The sequence below is a fragment of the Dipteris shenzhenensis genome, chromosome 19 (genome assembly GCF_047967505.1).
Source record: "Dipteris shenzhenensis isolate YYH24624 ecotype China chromosome 19, Dip_SZ_1.0, whole genome shotgun sequence".
In the NCBI taxonomy this organism is placed as follows: domain Eukaryota; kingdom Viridiplantae; phylum Streptophyta; class Polypodiopsida; order Gleicheniales; family Dipteridaceae; genus Dipteris; species Dipteris shenzhenensis.
The window spans coordinates 43,799,129-43,821,934 of NC_141614.1; the positions used below are offsets into that span (position 1 = coordinate 43,799,129).

Sequence of the window (22,806 nt, forward strand, 5' to 3'; positions counted from 1 at the left end):
GTTCCTCTTTCACCAACCACCACCTCTGTGTGCATCTACCCACACGAGAGAGAGAGAGAGAGAGAGAGAGGACAGGAGAGGGGACCACCCACAAGGTTACAAAACCATCAAATCAATAGAGCAGCACAAGGAGTTCCATAGTACCAATAGCAGGATGTAGATCACAATGGAAATGATTGCTGTTACATGTACACATACATTTTTGGGGTTTGGAGAGGCAAATTCACCAGCATATGCACACACATGCCCAAGCACAAGGCTCCCAAAGAAAAACAAACCGATCCCAAACTATATATATATATAATCAATGCTGCTATCATTAGTTCCCTTTTGGGAAATCCAAACTTGAGTAATGGATAAGCCCCACAATTTTAAAAGCCAGAATCGTGCAGGTCACCTGAATAAATGCTTATCCGTATAAAGTTTATTGTTAGAGCAGACTAACAAACAGTGGCATCCATCCTGGATATGCATCTCAGAGCAAAGGGTTCGTCTCTATTGACCTGCATAGGAGAAATTTGTATGTTGCCCGCATTTCTATTAAATGCAAACTAGCATGTATGGACAGTAGCCTCAATCTATTCAGGATTATCATTGCATGAATACAAATATTTCCAAAGAGAGGTCCTTAGGTTTTCAATGAGACATTCCCTGGCTAGTATGTTCCTGTACCTTTACACTCATGCAACAAGCTTGTGATTCAACCGATTCACTGTGGGTCAATGTCAAAGACGAAGTCCTTCCCTTGTGAAAGATATCAGCTTAGTTTAGTATTCCTCTGCCAAAAATTTTAAAAACCCAAAATCTTCTTGGATTTTTATTTTATGTGAGTCTTTCTCAGTGTCCCATCTTCAGTGCCGTCTTCCCAAGTAATTTACAGCGTTAACTGCAACATAAAAACTATACAAGTACCCTTTTATGCAGGTTACCCAATACGTCTGACACAGGACTCAGTAGCACTCTCCGTATCCAATCTTAGGCAATTTCATTGATCAATCAAAACAAGAGAATCCCCTTATTCATACTACTTTGCATATTGTATCTGGTATATGACTGCAGACCCTTGCCTCAGACTAGGCAAATCCAAAGCCTTCAGCTACATGTCCCTCTGTTACAGCAAGCAACCTTGCTTGCATTACTTCAAAGGAAGGATAGGGGGGTAAAACCAACTGATAAAAGCAAGTATGAGCAGTTGGCAACCAGGTGACATCAGTATGCGCTTTATGGATGTGAAATTTGGAGGACAACCCCGCAAAACCTTCAGCAGGAAGATATGCAACCGATGTTGCAAAGAAAAGAAGCTTTCTACGTTGCTCCATTGTCATAGCCTCCACTACCTGTGACCAGTTCGCAGAAGGATAAGAAAACGACTTGACAGCACTAAATACTTCATAGCTTCCTATAGCCTCCAAATCACTGACTCAACTTACAAAAATAGGCAGTCCATTTCCCCACAAATAAGTCAGTCCAATAAAATAGAGCTCGGCATCAGAATCTCAGATTCTGTGTTTCAATAAATGTACCCAAATTTCTGAGCTGTGGATATCCCCAGAACCACAGCTGAAACCAACGTGGACTGAGATATTCCCTTACTATAAAATAATCCCAAGAAAAAATACGTCCTGTGGAACTGCTTTAATCAGAAGCACGTTTCATAACAGCAACCATTGAATATTTAACTTCTGAACCCACCGAAAGCTGATATTAGTCAGCCACATACTCCAAAAGCCTTACAACGATAACTACAAAGTCTTACCATAGCAGCATCTCAGGCAGCTTTTCCTATAGGTGGCATCACAAACTATAAAAATACATGCATTTAAACTCAAATAATTTCCCTCCCAAAGCTTCGAGCTAACATCTTCACTCACACCTTTGGTGCCCATGATTACATGCAAGCCATATAATTCAAAGTTTCTTATGTTTTCTGTGAGCACATTTTTATTTAACTACATTCTTTTAGTTACTATAAAAAAAATGTGACACAAATCAAATAAAGTTCTTCCTCGCCCCAACCATGCCTGCCAAAACGGGACACATTTTCATCTCAAAGAGTTCACTATGAATTTTGATATCTATCTATCTATTTAATGAGCTGCTGGTCCACAGAAGAGCTGCTTTCGGAGCTTCCACCAGAATTCCCCACATCACTGCCGCATTGTCATAGCTAATCAACTACAGTTGTCCACAGCTTGCATTTGAGTGCACAGTCAGAAAACGCTGTTCAATGCTACACTGAAAGAAGTCACAATGTTAGGAGCTGCCGCCAGAGCCCACGCTGCTGTTTTTTTGTAGCTGCTCAATTAAAGCGATCCACTGCCAATCACAAGAGCTGCTCGAGTGCTGGTCAATTCATCCCCACAGCTCAACAGACTAAACCAGGAAATAGAATGGAGCCATCTGCACATGCTTTGGCCCACAGCTGGTTCCAAGGATGAGGCAGAAAGAAGTAATTCTGCTTGTCAGTGCAAATAGTTCAGCTTCAGAGGGGAGTATGGAGCTCAAAAGTAAGCTTCAAAAGCTTAAGAGGTGGAAGTCAAAACCAGTAATGATGATAGTCTTAGAAACTTTGAAGAAATGTGTAAAGGATCCATTGGAGGATCTTGTGACCTCCAAACCAGAATTTTTATCGCAGCAGGAGTCAACATTGGTCTAAATAAAGAGAAGGAAGCAAGTGCCAAGTTGATCATGAGCTCAAGAAACAAAGGCTGAGGAAAGACCTGGCTAGGCTAGTATAAACAAAATTTTGAATGCTTTTGACTAGCTAGCAAGTATGGAAACAGCCACCCCTAACCAAATGGGGCGTGAAAGGCAGAGGTGAGACAGGAGGGGTTGGGAGGATGAGAAATCAAGCATAAGTAAGGATGGAATAACACCCTCCAATATCAAGCATTAACTTTGGGGCTGCAACACGCTCGAGCTCTAAACGTACAAAACCACGAAGTATGCGGGGGTTCCCAATTGGTGTGCAAACAAGTAAGCCGTAATTGGAGAATAAAGCTGTGCAACGACTTCATTAGCAAGCCACGCAACTCAAAGAAGGATTTAAATCCTTTGGCATTCAATGCATGCCCGATGGCCCTTGAGGAGATTGCTTGGCATCTGTAAGAAATCGAAGAAGCTGAAGAGGAGACCCAAGTCTTACATTTAGTGGTGTTGATATGGCCCTCATTTTTGCTCCTCTCAACACGTCCATTCGAAATATTGCAACATTTAAGGCAGTGGCCAATGTAATAATTAGTAAGAAAGGTTAGGGATACCTTTTCCTTATTTAAGGCTTCTCACCCTAACCACACTTAGTGGTTGAGTTTAGGTGTGTCCTAGTTCTAACCCTAGTTTGGAGTGCAGGATTTTGTCATGTTGACAACCCTTGTACTCTTCCACTTTCCACTCTTTTCATTCTTGCAACTTCAATTCGTGGATTCTCACGTTTTGCTATTGCCACATGTAGTTCTCGGGCCCCACTCCATCGTTTGGTATCAGAGCAAGTTTCTCTAGCCTTCCCAGCATCTGTTCGCTGTTTTCAGCGAGCCGTCACCACTGTTGAACTGGTCACCACATTCTACATGGTCCCTGAATTGTTTTGAACCTGGGTGCTGCCTTTCTAGACTTGTAAGTTGTGAGAGTGATTTTCAGAGGCTTTTGTAGTATTTCTACCTGTTTTTGGGGTTTTGCCAATTACTACAAGGTTTACAGACACCTTTTTAGGGTTTTGCCAATTGCTACAAGGTTTTCAAAGCCATTCTTAGGGAATCTGTCACAGGGACGTGTATTTCTAAGCTTTAGGAATTTCCAGTGACTACCCTAGGCTCCCAAGCTCCAGCTCGACAGCGTGCCCTAAATGTGGGCATACGACTCTGTCCATGCTGACTAGGGTGGTCCATTGTGCTTCCTCAAAATAACATAAGGAGTGTGCGGCCCATGTAGTAGCCATCTTGCTGCCCACATGGCTTCCTCCTACTGATCCATTTACGTACAATCTTGTGGAGGTGTTAGGCCCGCGAGCTCTCCTCATTTGGGGGCTGGCCCTATACTTCCAACACCTCCTCTCAATGACACTGTGGTTTGACATCAACTCTATCAAAGAATTGCTCCATTAGCTTCTTTGCAGAAGCTCTCATAAGGATGTCTTCTTCATCTAGTCCTATATTTCTGCAGCTGTATTACATCGAGGGACTTCTAGTCTAGTGGGTCTACTCTGGAACACTGGTACAATTTTGGTCCAAGTGGCAAACATTGTGGAGACTTTAGACTCCCAAGGCACCAACAGAACCATCGAGTCGTCCCCCTCAGGAAGATAGGAATTGACCAAACCTTGTAAGGTACCAAAGATCTTGGGTTTGTTTCAATCCAACGTACCACTGGCACCCTCTGCATGTTTGTCCTTGATTCCACGCACTGTGAGACTCTTGTGGCTGGTCCACGTCGATCCCCACTAGCAAGAATCCCTCCAGCCAACTCTGGAGTAAGTCAGCTGATAGAAAAGATCTCGAAACTTTGGATAAAAAGCCAGTAGGGAAAAACAAAATTCCTTGGCAAGATCTCTGGCACCCTGGCATATGAAAATCAGCAAAAGCAACCTTGGAAGACATGCTGGAAGAGAATCGTCAAGTCTAGAAGAAAAATCGACTTGCCTGGAAGCTCCAAACTGCTTGGAAAAGCGCGATTTTGATAGGCACCTGGCCTGGAAAGCTCCTAGGAGTGCGAATCAGACTGGGAAGGCATGAACAATAGACATGCAGCAAAAATGAACTGATATGGAGGCTCCTGACACAAAAACGAATTTCGTTTTTGGGCTTCTAGCAGCCCACCAACAGCCCACAGACTGCCTTGGTAGTCAAAAATCAGCAAGGTGATGTGATAGAATAGCCGTGGATCACTTTCCCAGCTTGTGACTTGCCTCTCCCTGTTCTACTATGGTCTAGAAAATAGCCTTGAAAGCAAATTTCGACTTTTCTGCTTGCTTTCCAAGACAGCTAGCCAAACATGGCTCTTGGAGCTATTTTTAGCGGAAGAGATTTTTACCCCTCTCTAACCTTCAGTCCGTTGCCTTGGCCCATGGAATCAATTGCACTGAAGTGTCCTTTGAACTGTTTTAATCAGTTGGTAATGAAGGGCCAACAAAGCGACAGTAGATAATAAGGGGCTGGGCCTATTTATAGGCCTTACCAACACAACGGCTCAGGTCGTCCAGGAGAGGCTGCATACAGTCTGCAACTGGCGACAAACAGCAGCAACAGGTCAGGGCAGCAGAGCAAGCTTGTTGTCCTGCCATGCGTCAAGTCGGCAGACCTAGTTGAGGAGCAGACAAGTCAAATGACGCACTAGGACCAGGCTGTCATAGGGTCGGCCAGTTTCAGCTCAATACCCTTGTAGGCATCCCATTCATTTCAAAAGGTTGAGAGCTGAGCACCCACGCCACTCCAACCTGTAGACCAGGAACCAGTTGGAGAACATCGGACACGACAAGAGAAATGATTATTTGATGGTGCAATTATATGTTTATAATTATGATCGATCAAGCCGTGTAAATAGTACCGCTAAACTATGTAACATTGGCTAATTATTAGTGATAAATATGTGCACACACATGTCTAGGTCCTAGGGGCAATAGGAAAGGGAAGGGCATTAGAGTGCATTAAATGGTAGAAGCAAGGAGCATAGGCCAAGGGTAGGTCTAAATGGGAAGGGTGCATTAGAGTGCATTAAATGGTAGAAGCAAGGAGCATAGGCCAAGGGTAGGTCTAAATAGGAAGATGGAACTTGAGTAACTCAAGGGACATTCATTGTGATCATTCGTAGCATTCTCTCTACCACATTGCATTTCATCCGCCCTCTCTCTCCCACCTTGCATGTAGGTCGAAAGAGAAACAAGTACTCTCACGAGGGCGCTCTTTCCCATTGGAGGGCCAATTGGCATTCAAATTTTGCATGCATTGCACACATTTGCATTCTTGAAAGGCTTGGAACTTCACATTTGGTATCAAAGCGACGACAATCAACGACCAGGGTGGGAAGTGAAAAGAGAAGAAGCGGGCAGGAAAGGACAAAGGCAACGTGTGGGACAGGAAGAGACCGACGCGGGCAGGCAGAGCGGAGGAAGAGTGCGGTATAGGCAAGCCTATGAGATGCGAGGACGAGGAAGGGCACGTAGAGGGGAGACCTGCACGGGGAGCACGTGTCAACGCAATCTTTTGGAGGGATCCGCTGTTGGTAAACTGAAAAGAAAGAGTAGAGTGGACACAAACTCAGAATACTTGCATTATGGAATGAAGAAGAGTGAGGTCCTTATGTAGGCACCTCATACATGCTCACTGACATCACTGATGACTTCAGAGCTCCACAATCATCTCCTCAATCTGCTCCTAGATTCTCTCAATCATCCTATGTGGCTTTCCACCACCTAACTGTGCTTATGGGCACCTAACTGTGCCTCTAGCACTCACACATAGAAACCAAGGTGTGCCTGAGGCATACACCTTGAGATATCCCATCAAACCCCCCCTCAAGGGAATGCCTCAGGCTATGTCAAGGATACAGCTAGCACAAGGTGTCTCATGCCATCTCATGGTGGTCATGGATCTATCAATGGCTAGGATCTCAAGCTAGCAAGGGTTCCCATGGGTGTAAGGTAAACAAAAAGGGATACAAAAAGACCTTCCAATGGTTATCTCCTATGCATGTACATGCACACAATGTCTACAGGAGGTACCATGGAGCAAAACATACACATGGCCTACATCATAAGGTGACCAGAGGTGTTTACAAAACACACAAAACACAATAGTTTATTTCATTCATTTTGGAGGACTATCCAGGCTGAGTACCTTGACATAAAAAGAGAGATCTGGAGCATATATAGAGATGATTTAAAATGCATAATCTTCAAAGGATGCCTCATCTTGTGGAGGCTCATCAACTGAAAGTAGATTTGCATTTTCTGTCTTTGCTTTGGCTCTACAAAACTTCTCATGATGGTTGTTTTTGCCACAGTGTTTGCATGGATTGATTTTGAAGCAGTTCTTTGAAAGGTGATTTGTCTTTCCACAGTGATTGCAAGGTGTAAACTTGCCCTTCTAGATTTTTACAGCATAAACAGTGTCATTGCCTTTCCTGAGCTCCATATGCCTTTCTTCTTCTTGGAGAGTAGAGATAATACCTTCAAGATTAGGATTAGGAAGATTTTTCAAAGTGGTAACTATATGATCATAATCTTCAGGCATACTCTTAAGTAACACTGCCATAGCATCATCTGTAGTAATAGGAGAGTTGATAGAAGCTAGTTGAGTCATAAGACTCCGCATGTAATTGACATGAGCTGCCAAAGCAGTGCCACTAACCATCTTCAATTCAAAGAAAGAGATTTTAAGTGATAATTTAGAGATGTGAGAGCTAGCACCAAAAATCATGTCAAGCTTCTGCCAAGCTTCTGAAGGAGACTGTAAGTCAGAGATGTAATGAATATAATCATCTCCTAAAGCAAGAGCAATGATACCATATGCTTTCTCCTCTCTAGCGGGATCCCTTGCCGGGCGTGTCGGAGTTGAGGATTCTCCAACATTGGAGGTTGTAGAAGAAGCGGTTGAAGCCGGTTTGACAAGTCCCCAGAGGTTTTCCCTCATCAATGCAAATTTCACCTTCATCTGCCATGTGTGGAAGCCCTTTCCATTGAACTTATCTAAACTCAATATGGTAGCCATGAGAGGGTCTAACCCAGATATTGGGCAGTGTCTTTCTCTCTTACAAGGCAAAAAACAACTGAAAGGCTTCCAAATATAAGCACTTGATGTAGCAAAGACTAGTGACCAATATTCAATCAATGATGCTTTTTCTTACATGCTTCATAGAGGTGGCTAAAATGAATACTTTCCAATCAAAACCAGGTATAGCAATTCAAAGCAAAACTGAAGCCACACTTGTACTGATGTTATTGAAAGTTTCAAAAAACCAGAAATGCTAGAATAGCATCTTATGTAGCATCAGCTTCAAAAAACTTGTCAAAACTGTCAAAACCAAAAGACTGAACTTGGAGGGCTTGTGGCTTACTCTTCAGAGCAAAGGAAAAGGGGCTTTCTAAAGCAAAAGAAAGCTCACATAAAGATGAACTTCTGGTGCAGAGGTCTGAGGAGATTTCGCGCGCCTTTGCTGGCTGGAGCGTCTTCAAAAACGACTGGTTTTTCTCTGTTTTTACCTTGAATATGCAGCCATTACTGCTCAGATTTCAGCACAGGATAGCTCTAGGTATGGACTACCTCCCCCTGAAAGGAATTAGAGAAGTATGGAGTATGCTGAGAGAAAACGCAGGAGCAAAGGTCGACGAACTGCATGTAATGGCGACGAAACGAGCGCGAGTTCTGTCAATTCCTTTCAGCCAGGGGTTCGCCCCTTCGAGGTGGATCTCCAGCAGGAAGGGCGTGGAAAATGGTTGAGAACCGGAGGAGAACAAGCTTAAGCAAACTTTGGGAAGAAGAGGAAGAGATGGTGAAGTTCTTAAGAAGATGGAGAAGAAGATGATGATGTGGCAGAAATGGATCAAGGGGGATCAAATGGCTCTGATACCATGTTGGTAAACTGAAAAGAAAGAGTAGAGTGGACACAAACTCAGAATACTTGCATTATGGAATGAAGAAGAGTGAGGTCCTTATGTAGGCACCTCATACATGCTCACTGACATCACTGATGACTTCAGAGCTCCACAATCATCTCCTCAATCTGCTCCTAGATTCTCTCAATCATCCTATGTGGCTTATGGGCACCTAACTGTGCCTCTAGCACTCACACATAGAAACCAAGGTGTGCCTGAGGCATACACCTTGAGATATCCCATCATCCGCACGTCGGCGCATGCGAATGGCAAGCCCGAAACGAGTGACAGGGACAAAACAGGAAAATAAGTATGTCTGAGTTTCTTTTGCTACAAACCCGAAATTTTGAAGGGTCTGAGGTAAGGGGATTTCTTGAAATTTCTGCTCTTGGACGAGGAACGGGGTGATTCCACCCTGTGTGAATGTGCCCTTAAAACCCTTAGACCGTGAAGAAAAATAATCCCCCATTCTCTGTAACAGGAAGTCGGATTGGGACAAGGTTTTAAGGGGGTGATCCACCTACCAAGTTACCCCTTTAACAGTGTCTAAGCTCCGATCCACTCAAAAGAAGCAAGCCAAACAGAGTGTACCAGTTTACAGCATAAAAGCAAGGAAGAAAGCCCAAAAGAGAAGGAAGAAGAGGTCATTTCAAGTGGTTTTTCAACACAAGTAAAGCGGGAGTCGGATAAGTACCACCAACTCTATAACACTTGACTTTTGTTGTTAAATAAACCCCTATTTTGAAAATTACAGCAGTCATTTCTTCTCTTAGTAAAAGGAAAGAATGGAAGGGGAGGGAAGATATAACAATGAACTTATCCCTTTTACTCCATTACCCAAAGGAGAGAGAGAAAGAACGCCTTCACCCCCTCCTGAAGAGGATGGATTAGGTGATTGTTACACACATCTTGAGTATGATAACCCACAAATAGATTTACCTCCGTCTCTCCTTCAAGAACCACTTGATAGGGAGTTCTCCTTTCGTGATGAAAATGAAATGAGACCATCCAAGAACAATGTGATTAGTTACGTCTTCAACTCGAAATCCCCCACACATGGATTATAATCCAAGTGCAAGAAGAAGAGAGGAGACTCCTCTTGATAAGCTGATTTTTCAGCTTAGCAATATGATTGAACAGTCCATTATGACAAGATTAGGGACTAAGAGGGTTCTAAACTTTGGGAATGAAACTTGAGAACCCCTTCGAAGCCATGCTTAAGGACCTCACTAAGCTAGCCGAAATAGCTGAGAGGAAGTTGAATCCTCGTAAACCCTTCAATAAGGATGGTGGGTCAACATCTAAGACAAACAACATACCCACATTTACGAAACCAAACAGGTTTAAGAATAATAAAGGGAAGGGTAAAGCTCTTGTAAAGAATGTGAACAGCCAATCACATCATAGATGGGCGCCATTTCCTTCTATGATGGATAGAAGTTAATTAAGGAGGAAAAATGTTTCAGGTGTAAGAAACATAAGCCAGGGCACATATGGCATAAGTGTCTTGTTCTCTTGGCTAAAATTGCCAAGACAATTTCAATAAAAGCGAATGCCAAGGCGTCCAAGCAAGAGGGCGCGGCTTCTAGCTCGACGTCCTCGAGCTCTATCGTGACTATTGAGCCAATAGTGAATGTTGTCCATTCAGCCAATACCTTTGGGCCTCATGACCTTTTAAGGTGTATGGGTTCGTAAACGGTTTAAGAATAATAAAGGGAAGGGTAAAGCTCTTGTAAGGAATGTCAACAGCCAATGACGTCCTAGATGGGTGCCATTTCCTTCTATGATGGATAGAAGTTTATTAAGGAGGGAAAATGTTTCGGGTGTAAGAAACATAAGCCAGGGCACGTATGGCATAAACGTCTTGTTCTCTTGGCTAAAATTGCCAAGACAAATTCAGTAAAAGCGAATGCCAAGGTGTCCAAGCAGGAGGGTGAGGCTTCTAGCTCGTCGTCCTCGAGCTCTACCGTGACTATTGAGCCAATAGTGAATGCTATCCATTCAGCCAATACCTTTGGGCCTCATGACCTTTTAAGGTGTATGGGTTCGTAAAGTGGTTCTCCTAGATGATGGATGTAATTATGACTTAGAGAGTGATAGATTGGTAAAATTACTCAATCTTAAACCAGGACCTATCAAAAACATGTCACTCTTAGGAGCTTTTAGGAGACATAATAAAGAAGACACATCCATAGTACCGAATATCCCTTTTCGTATACAAAAATATAGAGATCAAAGGGAGTTTCTAGTAGCTCCTTTATAGGACGTTGACATGATTCTAGGTAAACCATGGCAGTATGATTTCAGCCCTACTAGTCATCATTGATGCTTTGTACATAAGGATGAAAACATAAGGATCATAGGGGATCGAGACGTGTATACGATTCCATTGATTACTCCTACCCAAGCAAAAAGATTAGTAAAAAGAGGGGTAGATTGTAATCTTGTGTATATACGGGATTCACGAGATCTTCATATCTCAAAAGAAGATTAGGAGAGAAACGAGTTCCTTAGAGCTCATGAGGATCGATTTTCAAGAGATGACTCGTTCAAATTGCCTATGGAGAGAGAATGATCATGCGATAGATTTAGAGCCAGGAGCTTCTCCTCCATGTAGAGCACCATATAGGATAAACAAGATAGAAATAGAGGAGGTAGAAATAGAGAAATTGGATATGCTTAAAGGTGCTAAAGTTTTAAGCAAATTGGATTTGAAATCTGGTTATCATCAACTTCGAATGAAAGCTGAAGATGAACATAAGACTACTCTTAGCACTCTCACTGGACATTATGAGTCTTGGTCATGCCTTTTGGCCTAACTAATGCTCCAGCCACTTTTAGTAGGCTGATGAGAAAGGTTTTGCGACCCTACTTGGAAATTTGTCATAGTCTTCTTTGACGACATTTTAGTTTTCAGCCAGACTGAGGAGGATCACCTTGCTAAGGTGATGGAGCTCCTATGGAAGGATCGATTGTTCCTAAATACCAAGAAGAGTGAGTTGTTCAAGACAGAAATAGAGTATGTGGGACACACTGTGTCTACTAAGGGAATTCGGGTTGACCCTAAAAAGATCAAGGCCATAATTGAATGGCCAGTACCCAAAATTGTACATGAGTTGAGATCCTTACTAGGGATGTGTAGTCAAGCGGTGTAAATAGAGTATGTGGGACACACTGTGTCTGCTGAGGGAATTCGGGTTGACCCTAAAAAGATTAAGGCCATTAATTGAATGGTCAGTACCCAAAACTATACATGAGTTGAGATCCTTACTAGGGATAGTCAAGCGGTGTAAATAGTGCCACTAAACTATGTAACATTGACCAATGATTAGTAATAAAGATGTGCACACACGTGTCGAGGAAGGGTGCATACGAGTGAGGTGCACGGGTCATAGGCCAAGGGTAGGTCTAAATGGGAAGATGGAAATTGAGTGATCTCAAGGGACATTTATGAAGGGATACTCCCCTTCATTGTGATCATTCTTAGCATTCTCTCTACCACGTTGTATTCATCCGCCCTCTCTCTCCCACCGTGCATGTAGGTCGAAAGAGAACTCTCACAAGGGCGCTCTTTTCCCATTGAAGCATTCAAATTCTGCAAGCATTGCACACATTTGCATTCTTGAAAAGCTTGAAACTTCACATGCAGGACTGCAGCAGTGTACCTAGGGATCTGCATCAGCAGTACCTTGCAGGAGCTAAGTCCCTAACACTTGCAGCAGACAAGGGTGCAGACCTACACTGTCGGAGAGCAAAAGGACTGCATGAAACGGAGCTTTGTCTGAAGTACACATCACAGCATTGCTCAACCTAGAGCAGCTACTGAAGTCCGTTAGGGATACACGGTGATCTAGGAGACCTCTACAACAGAAGGATCAGCCAACAAAGCCAGTTCTTGCTGGCTTACGTCGGCGTATGGTTGCTGATGGTGTTGTCCTAACTTGGATATTACCTTTATTTAAGGGATTTGTTTGGCTGAATATGTGTGTGTATTCTCTCCATATCTGAAGTGCGCTCTCTATAGCACACAGAATGAGTTGGCATTAAAGTTTTGTTAAAAGATCTCAAGACTTTTCTTTATTCCACTGCATTTGGGTTGGCTGTAGCAAACAATCCTTTTCTCTAACAGACCTTCCTATGGCAACTTTTTTCCAGTTTTCACATTGGTAGTGGAAGATATCTGGAATTGTGAAAGCCTACTCTGCGCGCATTTCACTTTCTGGAAAAGAAAAGTGTGACCGCAGTCAGGTAACTTTAGAGCAAATGTGTTGTGCAATCACACCTTGACTGATCTCAAAGTACTGAGAAGGAGGGCCGTCCATCCCTTGACCCAAAAAATAGGCCAGGTTGAGAACTACAAAATACTCTACTATCGGTGTGCTTCGTCGGACAAAAAAATCTAGCTTGTAGGGACGAGTGACACCCTAGAGATCAAGTGTTGGCCAGACAATCTAGAAGGACAACCAAAAGACCCCTAGGGATGGCCAACTTCTGAGTGTTAACAGGACAAGATAAGCGAGACCCCAACGAACTATACCAGGGATTCAAGAGATATTGCATGGCACAAGGGGATCGCACAGAACAAAGTTCGTTTGAAATGCTACCCTTATAACTTGAAGGGCGTGTACTGAGATTTACCCATTGCTCAGAGCTGATTAGGTGGCCCTGACTAGAGCCATGTGCACCAAAGAGTTAGACATGAAATAGACTCAGCTCAACAGAGTTTTAGAGCTTGAATATGTAGCTTTGTAAAATAATGTGCAATCTAGCATCAATTGTCTAAGAGCCACCCTTTTCATGCATGCTGAATTAATGATAACTAAGGGGAGTGATAGTCCAATCATTGATTGTGCATCTGTGGAATCCAAAAAGAGGATACGAGCACAATGTGGTGGACTTTGGAGCGAACTTTCTTCTACGATTTCATGCACCACCACTGAACTTAACAGCCACTGCCACATTTATACAGGAAGCTCTTTTGTGGCACCTATTCGCTCCTTCAAGATCCAACCTAGGTCAAGCTTTCTCTCTTGTTTGGCATGTGCAAGATACACCATCCAAAAAAATTGTCCTCCTTTCAGCAGTAGATACTCATTGACTACATATATGATGGTGTGCACTCTCTTGCATTCATCTTGAGACAATAGCAAGTACTAATTACACTTTATACAGTACTGAGTATTAATAACATTTTATGAATTCAAGTAAATTTGTGTCCAGCATACATACCTGCCAAAACCAAATGATTTGGTCATCTGAGCTGCTGTACTCGTGATATTCTGTGTGTACTTTCCAATCTTCAAGGCAAATGATCCGACCATTCCCATGTAGCATCAAATTGAAGTCCTCAACCTCCAGTGCCCGGAGGAATTGTTCTAAATTGGCATTAACAAGCAAATCTGAAAACCCCTGGGACAACGATTTGACTTGCTCTGCCACAGATGTAACAAAGCGCCGTCGCACCAAACTCTCTACATAAGTCAGCCTATTCTTGCTATTCACTGACATCTCTTTTCCCCCTGGGCAGAGCTCCACCATTTTAAAGGAACCCAGCTCTTCCTCATCACACACAAATGTGAGACCAAGCACATCCGAATCCACAAATTCAGCATCCATTTGCAGAAGTTTTCTGCAGCTCTCATAAAGAATAGGATCTGCATCCCTTGCATCCTCCCACGAAATAGGGAGGCCAGCAAGCTGCTTAAAAAAGACCAAAGAAAAAACCACATCCATTTGAACTCTGTGCATCAAGGCCAATGCGATAACTCGTCCACAGAATCGAAAGTAGGTGAGATGCCCAGGATTCACGCCTGAGGCTGCAAAACAATCAATATAAGCATTAGATAAGAGCCGTGCCAATGCTACCTTTTTAAAAACCAATGCACTTGGGCACATTGTTCTGCAAAACTTTGTGCCCTTGTGCACTTTTTCTGTTGTGCATTATCCTCTCATCTTTTGGGTAATTTCAGGGTTGTATGCACGCTTACCAGTTTTGTACAACATTGCACAATTGCTTAGTCCAGATTCATCCAAACCTGGCAGCATCATTTCGACTTTTGTGCTATGCATTATCCTTTCAGCTTTTGGGTGACTTCAGGGTTGTATGAACAATTACAGTTTTTTACAACTTCGCACACTTGCTTACTCCATATTGTTCCAAAGGCTTGGCATCATACACTGAAAACAGAATGTAGACTTGACAAATTCTACTCACAAACCTCTGACCCAAAAACTTCAAGCATGCATCCCTCTACAATAGTTCCAATGCAAAGGCGTAGATTACATGACAAAGATGAGCACGTTGAATTATTAATATGCTTATTCAAACAAGCACAGTAGAAACACTCCAGAAGTAAATGAAAGACTTGATGAAGACAAAGGACACATACCTTTATAAGACTAGAATATAGCGTGCCTTACAGATTCAGACTTTTTTTGGAAACAAAAGTAAGAACAAAGGAGAGAGAGTCCAAAACTACAAGCCACACCATCATAAAATGCATGACATTAAAACTCTTATCACCATACTACAAACAAACAATCTATAACATTGCAACTGCTAAAAAGAGAGCTAGAAATCATTTCTATATTACAGACTAGAGCTTCCAATTTTGCAGGCACTTGAGACATCATTTTGTTGAATTTAGTATAGGTATGTTTCTATGTTTAAGTTCACATGCGTTTTATTGCTGTTTTGTGGGTTTCAAGCAAGAAAAGACGATGACATAGTAACCTGCAAAATTTTATAATACAAATATCCCAAAACTGAGAGAATCCAGGTTCAGACTATATGGAAAGGTACTAGCTGAACTAGCAAAACCACTAGTAAATGGATCAAACTCCAAGGAGAAATTAATTATACACAGTGACATAGGGGTCAAACAAGGATGCCCCCTCTCACCAACCCTCTTCGGTGTATTCGTTGATGAATTAGAACAATGGATGATAACACATAGTGGACAGGAAGTAAAAATTGTCAATATGCCTGAGTGCCACTCATCTATGCGGTGACGTAGTTCTCTTTGCAAGACCTACAAAAACACTCATTAAGTAAATTCTGCACACTCGAGAATGCAAGTCAACATTGCAAAGATGGTCATACTAATCGGTACACAAAACATAAGTATCCTTTACTTTTAAAGGAGAGATTCTAGAAGCAGACACATCATACAAGGATCAGGGGCACTACAAGTGGAACACAAGCATGGGAAAAAAGGTAATGGGAGGTCTGAAAGCCTTATATATTCCAAAATGGATGGTGACGGTAGGAGATGGAGGAGCTGCTCGGTGAGCTCCCCCCCTCTGCCCGTGGTGGCCTATTTGCTCCGCCCTGCCTCCTTGCCTCGCCCTCGCCCTCGCTCCGCCTCCCCCCTCTCCGCTCCGTCTTGCCTTCCCCGCTCCACCTTGCCTTCTCCCCCACCTCCCCTTGCTGCCTTCTTCCCCCGCTCCACCTCCTCCCCCCGCCCTGCCTTCTCCCCCGCTTCACCTCCACCCCCCGCCCGCTACCTTCCCCGCTCCCGCCTCCCCTTGCTGCTCCCCCGCCCCCGCTCCCCCCTCCTTCCGCCTCCTTGCCTCCCTCCTCGGCGCCTCCCACCTCCTCCCACCCTTCTACCCTCCCACCAACGCGCCCCCCTCATTCCGCCTCCCCCCACCGTCTTCTTCTCCTCTTCTCCCGCCTCTCCCGCCTCCTTCCTTTTCTTCATTCCTTTCTCATTTGCCTCCCTGCAACGGGAGCATTCGTGTTTGTTACGGTGAAAGAAAATCTTGGTGGTGACCTTTGGTCTGGCCAGAGGGGCTCTATGGCAACACCCTCGACTCCCACAGCCGTTAAGGTTCTTCTTTCCCCAACTCACAAGCAACAGGTACAGATAACAATTCAGTCCCTCCAGGACAAGGCGCTTGTGGGTAGAATTGTGGGCCTCACGCCTACACGGAGACAGGTGCGAGAGTGGATCCAGGCGAGCTTGACATTAGAGGGCGACCACATCCAAGAGGTCACCATCTATGGACGAGGCGTTTTCCTCATCCAACTGAGCTCCCCTGACACCGCCTCGACACTTGTGGAGCAGAGCCCCATACTCCTTGGCCCGCACCTTGTCTACCTCTTTCCTTGGTATCATGGGTTCACAGTGGAGGACATGGATACGACACACCATGTTCCACGGTTTTTGGTTACACTCCGCTTCCCAGGGCTCCCCAAGGAGTATCGAGCCATCCTCCCTTCCATTGGTCGGACATTTGACACAGTGCTCGAGTCCCCGCCAGAGGCAGCCGCCTCCGTTCTAGCAGATGATGGAGTCCCAGGGATCAGACTGGTGGTGGAGAGCCCGGAGTCCCTTCCAGAGCTGATCCTTCTCGAGACCCTGGAAGAAGGCACACTTCGCCAGAGGGTGGAGATCTCCGGGTTACCAAGCTAGTGTCTTCGATGCAAACAGATGGGTCACCTCGCCAAAGATTGCCCCCGTGGCCTCCCTCGTGCGCCTCCCCCCCCTCCTCCACAAAGTAGGCAGAGTTAGCAAGCCCGAGTTCAACGCCCTCAAGTAGGAGCAGCAGGAGTCTCAAACCCCATGGGTTATCCCCTCAGAAGGGTACTGGACACAAGTTAAAAAGAAAAAGAAATCAAGCAAGCAGGCCCGCAAAAATGCCGCAGACAGAGGGCCAACCGCAGGGAGACGGACAGGGTTGACCGAGAGGCCTCGAAAGAGAAATAGCAGGAACTCCCCCAGCAGCAAAGGCCACTGTCCATCCAGCCGATCCTCCAGCTTCAGAAGTTCAGCCTCCGCACCCACCCTTGCAGCAACAGACAGCCCCAAGAGCTCCAGATGCGACGATGGCGGAAGCCGCAGACGCTAGCCCGACGAGGACCGTGGAGGAGCCGATCCAGATCCCCGACGAGCCTGATCAGCAGGGGGCCTGTTGTCGCCCCTTTCCCTCTCCCTCCTCCTCCCCCTCCCCCTCCTCCTCTTCACTTTCCCCTCCCCCCCCAGGGTTCCCCTTGCCCCCTCTCCCACCCCCATTCCCCCCTTCTATGGTCACTCTCACCACCCGCCCCCCGCCCTCCGTCCTCGCGTCCCTACCTCACTCTCCCGCCGCCCCCCTCTCCGCTTCAATAGCAGCTTCTTCCGCTTCGACACCCCTGCCATCAGGCAAGGGAACGACGGCGCCCCCTTCTACTTCCTCATCGCAACAGCAAGTCCACTCAGAGAGGGATCCTAAGGGATGAGGCTCGTCTTCCCGGCCAACAACTCCCAACTTCCAACCTGGGCATCCCTTACCGCGAGACTTTTGGAGGTTAGGACCCTAGAACTATTTGGAGATCCCAAACTCATACCCTCTACCATTGGAGGTCACGCTCATGGTCCTTCAACCCCGAGGTTTGATCAGTGCAGTGGGATCTCAGACACACCCCGTTTGAAGATTTCCGTTTGCCTCCACAAGGTTGGAGAAGTGGTTCCCGGAGGTGTTTGATGCTATTTTGGGTAATCAGATTATGCTCATGATGGACGAGTGGATGGGAGCACAGGGACTAAATCTTTGGTACGCCCATGGCACGGAGGTGAACTTTCAGCTGAGCTTCTATGTTGGGGACTGGGCATTACATAGAGGCGGTTCTACCGAGATTCTGGCATGTATCACGATGTCTGACCACTCTCTAGTGGTACTTCACTTGGATCGGCGCCGCCGAGGTCTCCCCCAGAAGGGAGTCCGCATTCCAGAGGACCTCTTGCAAGACGAGAAGATTCAGCAGGTTATGGCAGAGATCTGGGAGCACTCAGAGATGGCACCGAGTGAGGGCTACGCTGCGTGGGTGGCAGATGCGATTCAGAGGAGCAATGTGGAGCTGCAAGCTCACGCCCTTAGGCGGAGGAGAACCCTTCAGGAGCGAGAGCGGGCTTTGAGGAGAGACCTCGCCTCCATCGAGAGGCTCAGGGAGCAGGACCCAATTTCTCAGTGGCTTAGTGACAGATTGGAGAGCACTCGTCTCGAGCTTCTAGACACGAAGCTGCGGCGGGCTGAGTTCTCCTACCATTCCTCCCGAGCCCGATGGGTACAACAAGGGGACAGGATGACGAAGCAATTCTTTCAAACCTCTGGGCCCCGATCGACCGGCACACAGCTACAGCATCTTCGAGACTCGCAGGGCATCATGCACACTGACCCGCAGGAGATTCTTGACATGACCGGATTTTATAGACAGCTCTTTCAAATAGAGAGAATGACCCCAGCTGGTCTTGTGGCCCGAGAGCTAGTTTGGGATCATGTTCCGACAGTAGTCTCGCGGGACTTATGCAATAGACTTGAGGAGCCTTTCACAGATGAGGAGCTCTAGGAAGCCCTCAAGGCTCTCCCGCCCCAGAAGTGCCCGGGGGAGGATGGCTTGACTCCGACCTTCTTTCCAAACTTCTGGGAGATTATCTCCACCCCTTTTCGTTTAGCTTGCCAAGAGATTTTCAACACAGGCCTTCTCCCTCAGTCCTTGAGCAGGGGGTGGATCTATTTGATCCCAAAAGGGGGAGATAGGTCAGATATCCGACAGTGGAGGCCAATCACTCTGCTTGATACTGCATACAAGATCCTCGCCAAGGTTTTGAGTTTGCGGTTACGGCCTCATCTTACCGACATCATTCATGACACACAGACTGGGTTTGTCTAGGAGCGCAGTATCTTGAACAACATCTTCACGTTCTGGGAGGCAGTGGATTGGTCCAGGGAGGAGTCACAACCACAGGCCATCCTTCTCTTGGACTTTGAGAAGGCCTACGACAGGGTGGAGTGGTCTTTTCTGGAGGGCACTATGAGGAGATTGGGCTTCTCAAACAGATGGGTCAAAGGAGTTTCAGCGCTATACGCAGGGAGCTCTAGTCAGATGATTATCAATAGAACACACAGGCGAGGCCTTTCCTCTCTCTCACTCGGTTCGCCAGGGCTGCCCACTAGCTCCCTTCCTCTTCTTATTTGTAGCGGAGACTCTGGGCTACTATTTGAGATCACAAGTGGCAGGTCTCACAGAGTTGAGGCTCCCAATCAAGCAGGAGGAGGAGCTCCTTGACTCGGATTTTGCAAATGACACGGCCTTGTATGTTGAGGGCACCACGGCGAGTCTAGAGAGAGCCAGAGGCGCCTTGGCTATCTATTGTGAGGCCTCGAGGGCACAGATCAACTGGACGAAATCCATAGGCTTCTTCACGGGCTTTGAGGAGACACAGTAGATCTGTGAGTGGGGGAGTGACTTTGGTTTCAGATGGATACCGCGGGGCCAGACAGCGAGATACCTCGGATGCCAAGTGGGTATTCACATTACAACAGAGCAGCAGATTGCCCGGTCCTTGAGAGTGTTTGGTGCAAGCTTCTCTATTGGAGCTCGGCCAAACTCTCCCTCGCAGGTCACGCCTTAGTGGGAAACCAGGTCCTTGCCACTACTTGGTATATTGCCTCCAGTTGGTGCTTTCACAGAGGATGCATTGGCATCTCCGACGGTTGGTACGGAACTTCCTCTAGGCAGGTTCAAACGGCACGAGGAACACTAGGACCCAAGTAGCTTGGCAGACGGTGATCATGCCGCAGGCACTGGGAGGCTTGGGTATCATTGATCCGGAGATGCAGAGCAGGGCCCTTCTGGGCAAGTTGGTGGTTCGCGGCCTCACCCCAGGTGCCGAGCCTTGGAAGCTCCTCTTACAAAGAGGGCTTCTGAGGAACACCCCTCGCACTAGGGGACAGTGGCAGCCTTCACATAGATGGATCTTCTCAGAGGCCCTCCTTACGAGGAAGGGCTCCCCCCTGATGAGGAGTCTTCACAGGGACTCGCAGGGGGTCTCATCCGTGCTCCGCCCAGATGCAGGGAGGAGTTCGAGCGTCAGCCCCTTATGTGGCACCCAGAGGTCAAAGATCAGAAGGGACGTATGCTTGGGCAACGAACTCTCATTGGTTGGGCACAGTGGGACAGTGGTCCACCAAGGTCCTTTGGTTACTGGAGCAGAGTACCTATGGAGGCAGAGGCGAGGCTTGACGTCCTAGCACATCTGAGAGGGACAGGGCAGCGGATGGGTGAGATCGACTTAGCCATTCCCGAGTCCTGGTGGAAAGTACTTCACATTTGGAGAGACAGCAGATGGTTGGGGCAGTTTTCCCGTACTGGTGTTTCCTTGAGGATTTTGATGCAGCGCGGCAGCACACACCCTGGCTTCTTCCGTGTAGGACCTCGAGGCCTACTTCAACCCCTCACTGGGAGTGAGCCTGAGATGGATGGGAGTCTTGATGGGATACACTAGCAGATGATCAGAGTAGTGGGACACTTGGGGAAGGAGTGGCACATTTATCCTCCCAATATCTCAGAGCAGGACGCCTCTAGATGGCGCCTCTGGCTATGGGAGGGTCGACCCCTGAGGGAGGTCCAGTGGGACCTGGGGGAGTGGTTCTGGCCCTCCAGGGGCGGCCTAGCTGAGACAATAGATGAGGTGCCTTTCTTTTTCTATACCACACGGATTGGCAAGAGACTTCAGATGGACTCGTCGAGATGGACTCCCTCGAGGGAGAGACACTGGGTGACCCAAAGAGTGCCCCGAGATGTTCGCTCCAGGTTTTGGACGCGGTTGTGATCCAGCTTGCAGCCGAGGAAGATTTCATACTTCTTCTGGCTGGCAGTCCACTGAGGCTTGCCCATCGGCCCGTGGTTGGAGCAGATGCGAGTGGAGGGGTAGTGCCATTGCTACTCAGATGGTGTCCTGGAGACTATCCCACACTACCTATGGAGCTGTCGTCGCACAGCGAAGATCTGGATGAGAGCCCCAGGATCATGACACGTATGCAAAGTCTTCACAGAGACCACACCTGAGGGATGGTGGCTTGGTTGACAATGGGAGGACACGCGTTTCAAATTGATGAGATCTCCCCAACCTATGGGATACAGGGTCAGAGCATTCAAAGGATTGCCCTCCATGAGGCAGCCCCCCCTGATGCCCTAGCTCCTCCTCCTCCTCCTAAGGAAGACAATGTTTGGGAGGTGGTAGACAGCATCATGGCTTGGAACATTTGGGTGGCTCGCTGTAGTCTTGTGATGGGAGAGCACCCGGTTCCACCCTCGGCTACCTTGGTTGCTATCTGGCAAGATATCATTTACACTCTACGGTCCACCTGGGAGCGTGGGACTCCAGGCTCCAAGGCGACTATTGAGAGACGTGCTCATTTCTGCAAGGCTTGGCCTGCAGGTGTTTTCTACATCTTCACTCCGCGAGGGATTCGCTGGCTGTATAGCCCCCCCACTTGGCTGTTAGCCCCAATTCTAGAGATCCCCTAGGCAGTGAGCTTGGCTTCTTTGAAATAGGCCGGTTTTTCTTTCAGCCTTTTCTGATTTTTTCATACTCAGCACCTTCGGGGCTGTTGTCTTGTATGAAAACTTTCAAGCATTAATAGAAGGTTCCTTTCTTTGAAATATATATATATATCCGGCCTAGCATTAATAGAAGGTTCCTTTCTTTGAAATATATATATACAGGAGTCTAGAGATAGCCGGCAGATAGGATAAGTACCTTCTGGTAAGATCAGAGGACCACACCATTGGTGGGACTCTGGATCTATCTCTTTTGCATTGTGTCCATAGCTTTGGACGGAAATATATTATTCGGTGGTTTCTATATCTGGCTGGTTCATTGTCGATTGATGAGTCTGCACATCTATGTGATGCACATTAAGTTAAGAAGTTTGTGATTCCACACCCCACACCACACTGTGTGAGCTCCTAGGCTATTGTATCAGTCTTCTGTTGGGTGTTGGAAGCAATGGAAGCTCAAAAATGAAAGCACAATGAAGAAAAACGAGATGCTGTAATAGATTGCTGCAAATTGAATGCTCAGATAGTAGTGCACAAAACCAAGATCAGACATAGCGAATGTCTGCTGCAAATCAACTTTAAAATCTGCAATTTGCTGAGCATGTGTCCCAGTTACAAGCATGTCATCCACATAAAGGACTAAAATCAGAAAATCTGTCCCACGCTTGCGGATGTAAAGGGTAGCCTCTGTAGGGCTGTTCTGAAAGCCAGGTGTGAGCAAATGAGAATGAATTCTCGAATACCAAGCCCGAGGTGCCTGCTTCAATCCATAGAGGGCCTTTTTCAAGGGGCATACCTTGCTTTCAGAACCGTCAACCTCGAAGCCAGGAGGTTGGAAAACATAGACCTCTTCTTGCAAATGCCCATGAAGGAAAGCTGTCTTAATATCAAGCTG

General features: G+C 46.3%; 1 protein-coding gene across 1 annotated transcript in view; it reads right to left on the reverse strand.

The window, feature by feature from the left end:
• Positions 1–320: 320 nt before the first annotated feature.
• LOC147890509 (E3 ubiquitin-protein ligase UPL5-like) overlaps positions 321–22,806 on the reverse strand; it is a 56,124-nt gene continuing 33,638 nt past the window's right edge. The window contains exons 2-3 of the mRNA XM_087390452.1: positions 13,814–14,400; positions 321–1,337 (exon numbers count right to left, since the gene is read on the reverse strand). Coding sequence (XP_087246578.1) covers positions 1,074–1,337; positions 13,814–14,400 — 851 coding nt within the window. The 3' untranslated portion in view covers positions 321–1,073. The remainder of the gene's footprint in view (positions 1,338–13,813; positions 14,401–22,806) is intronic.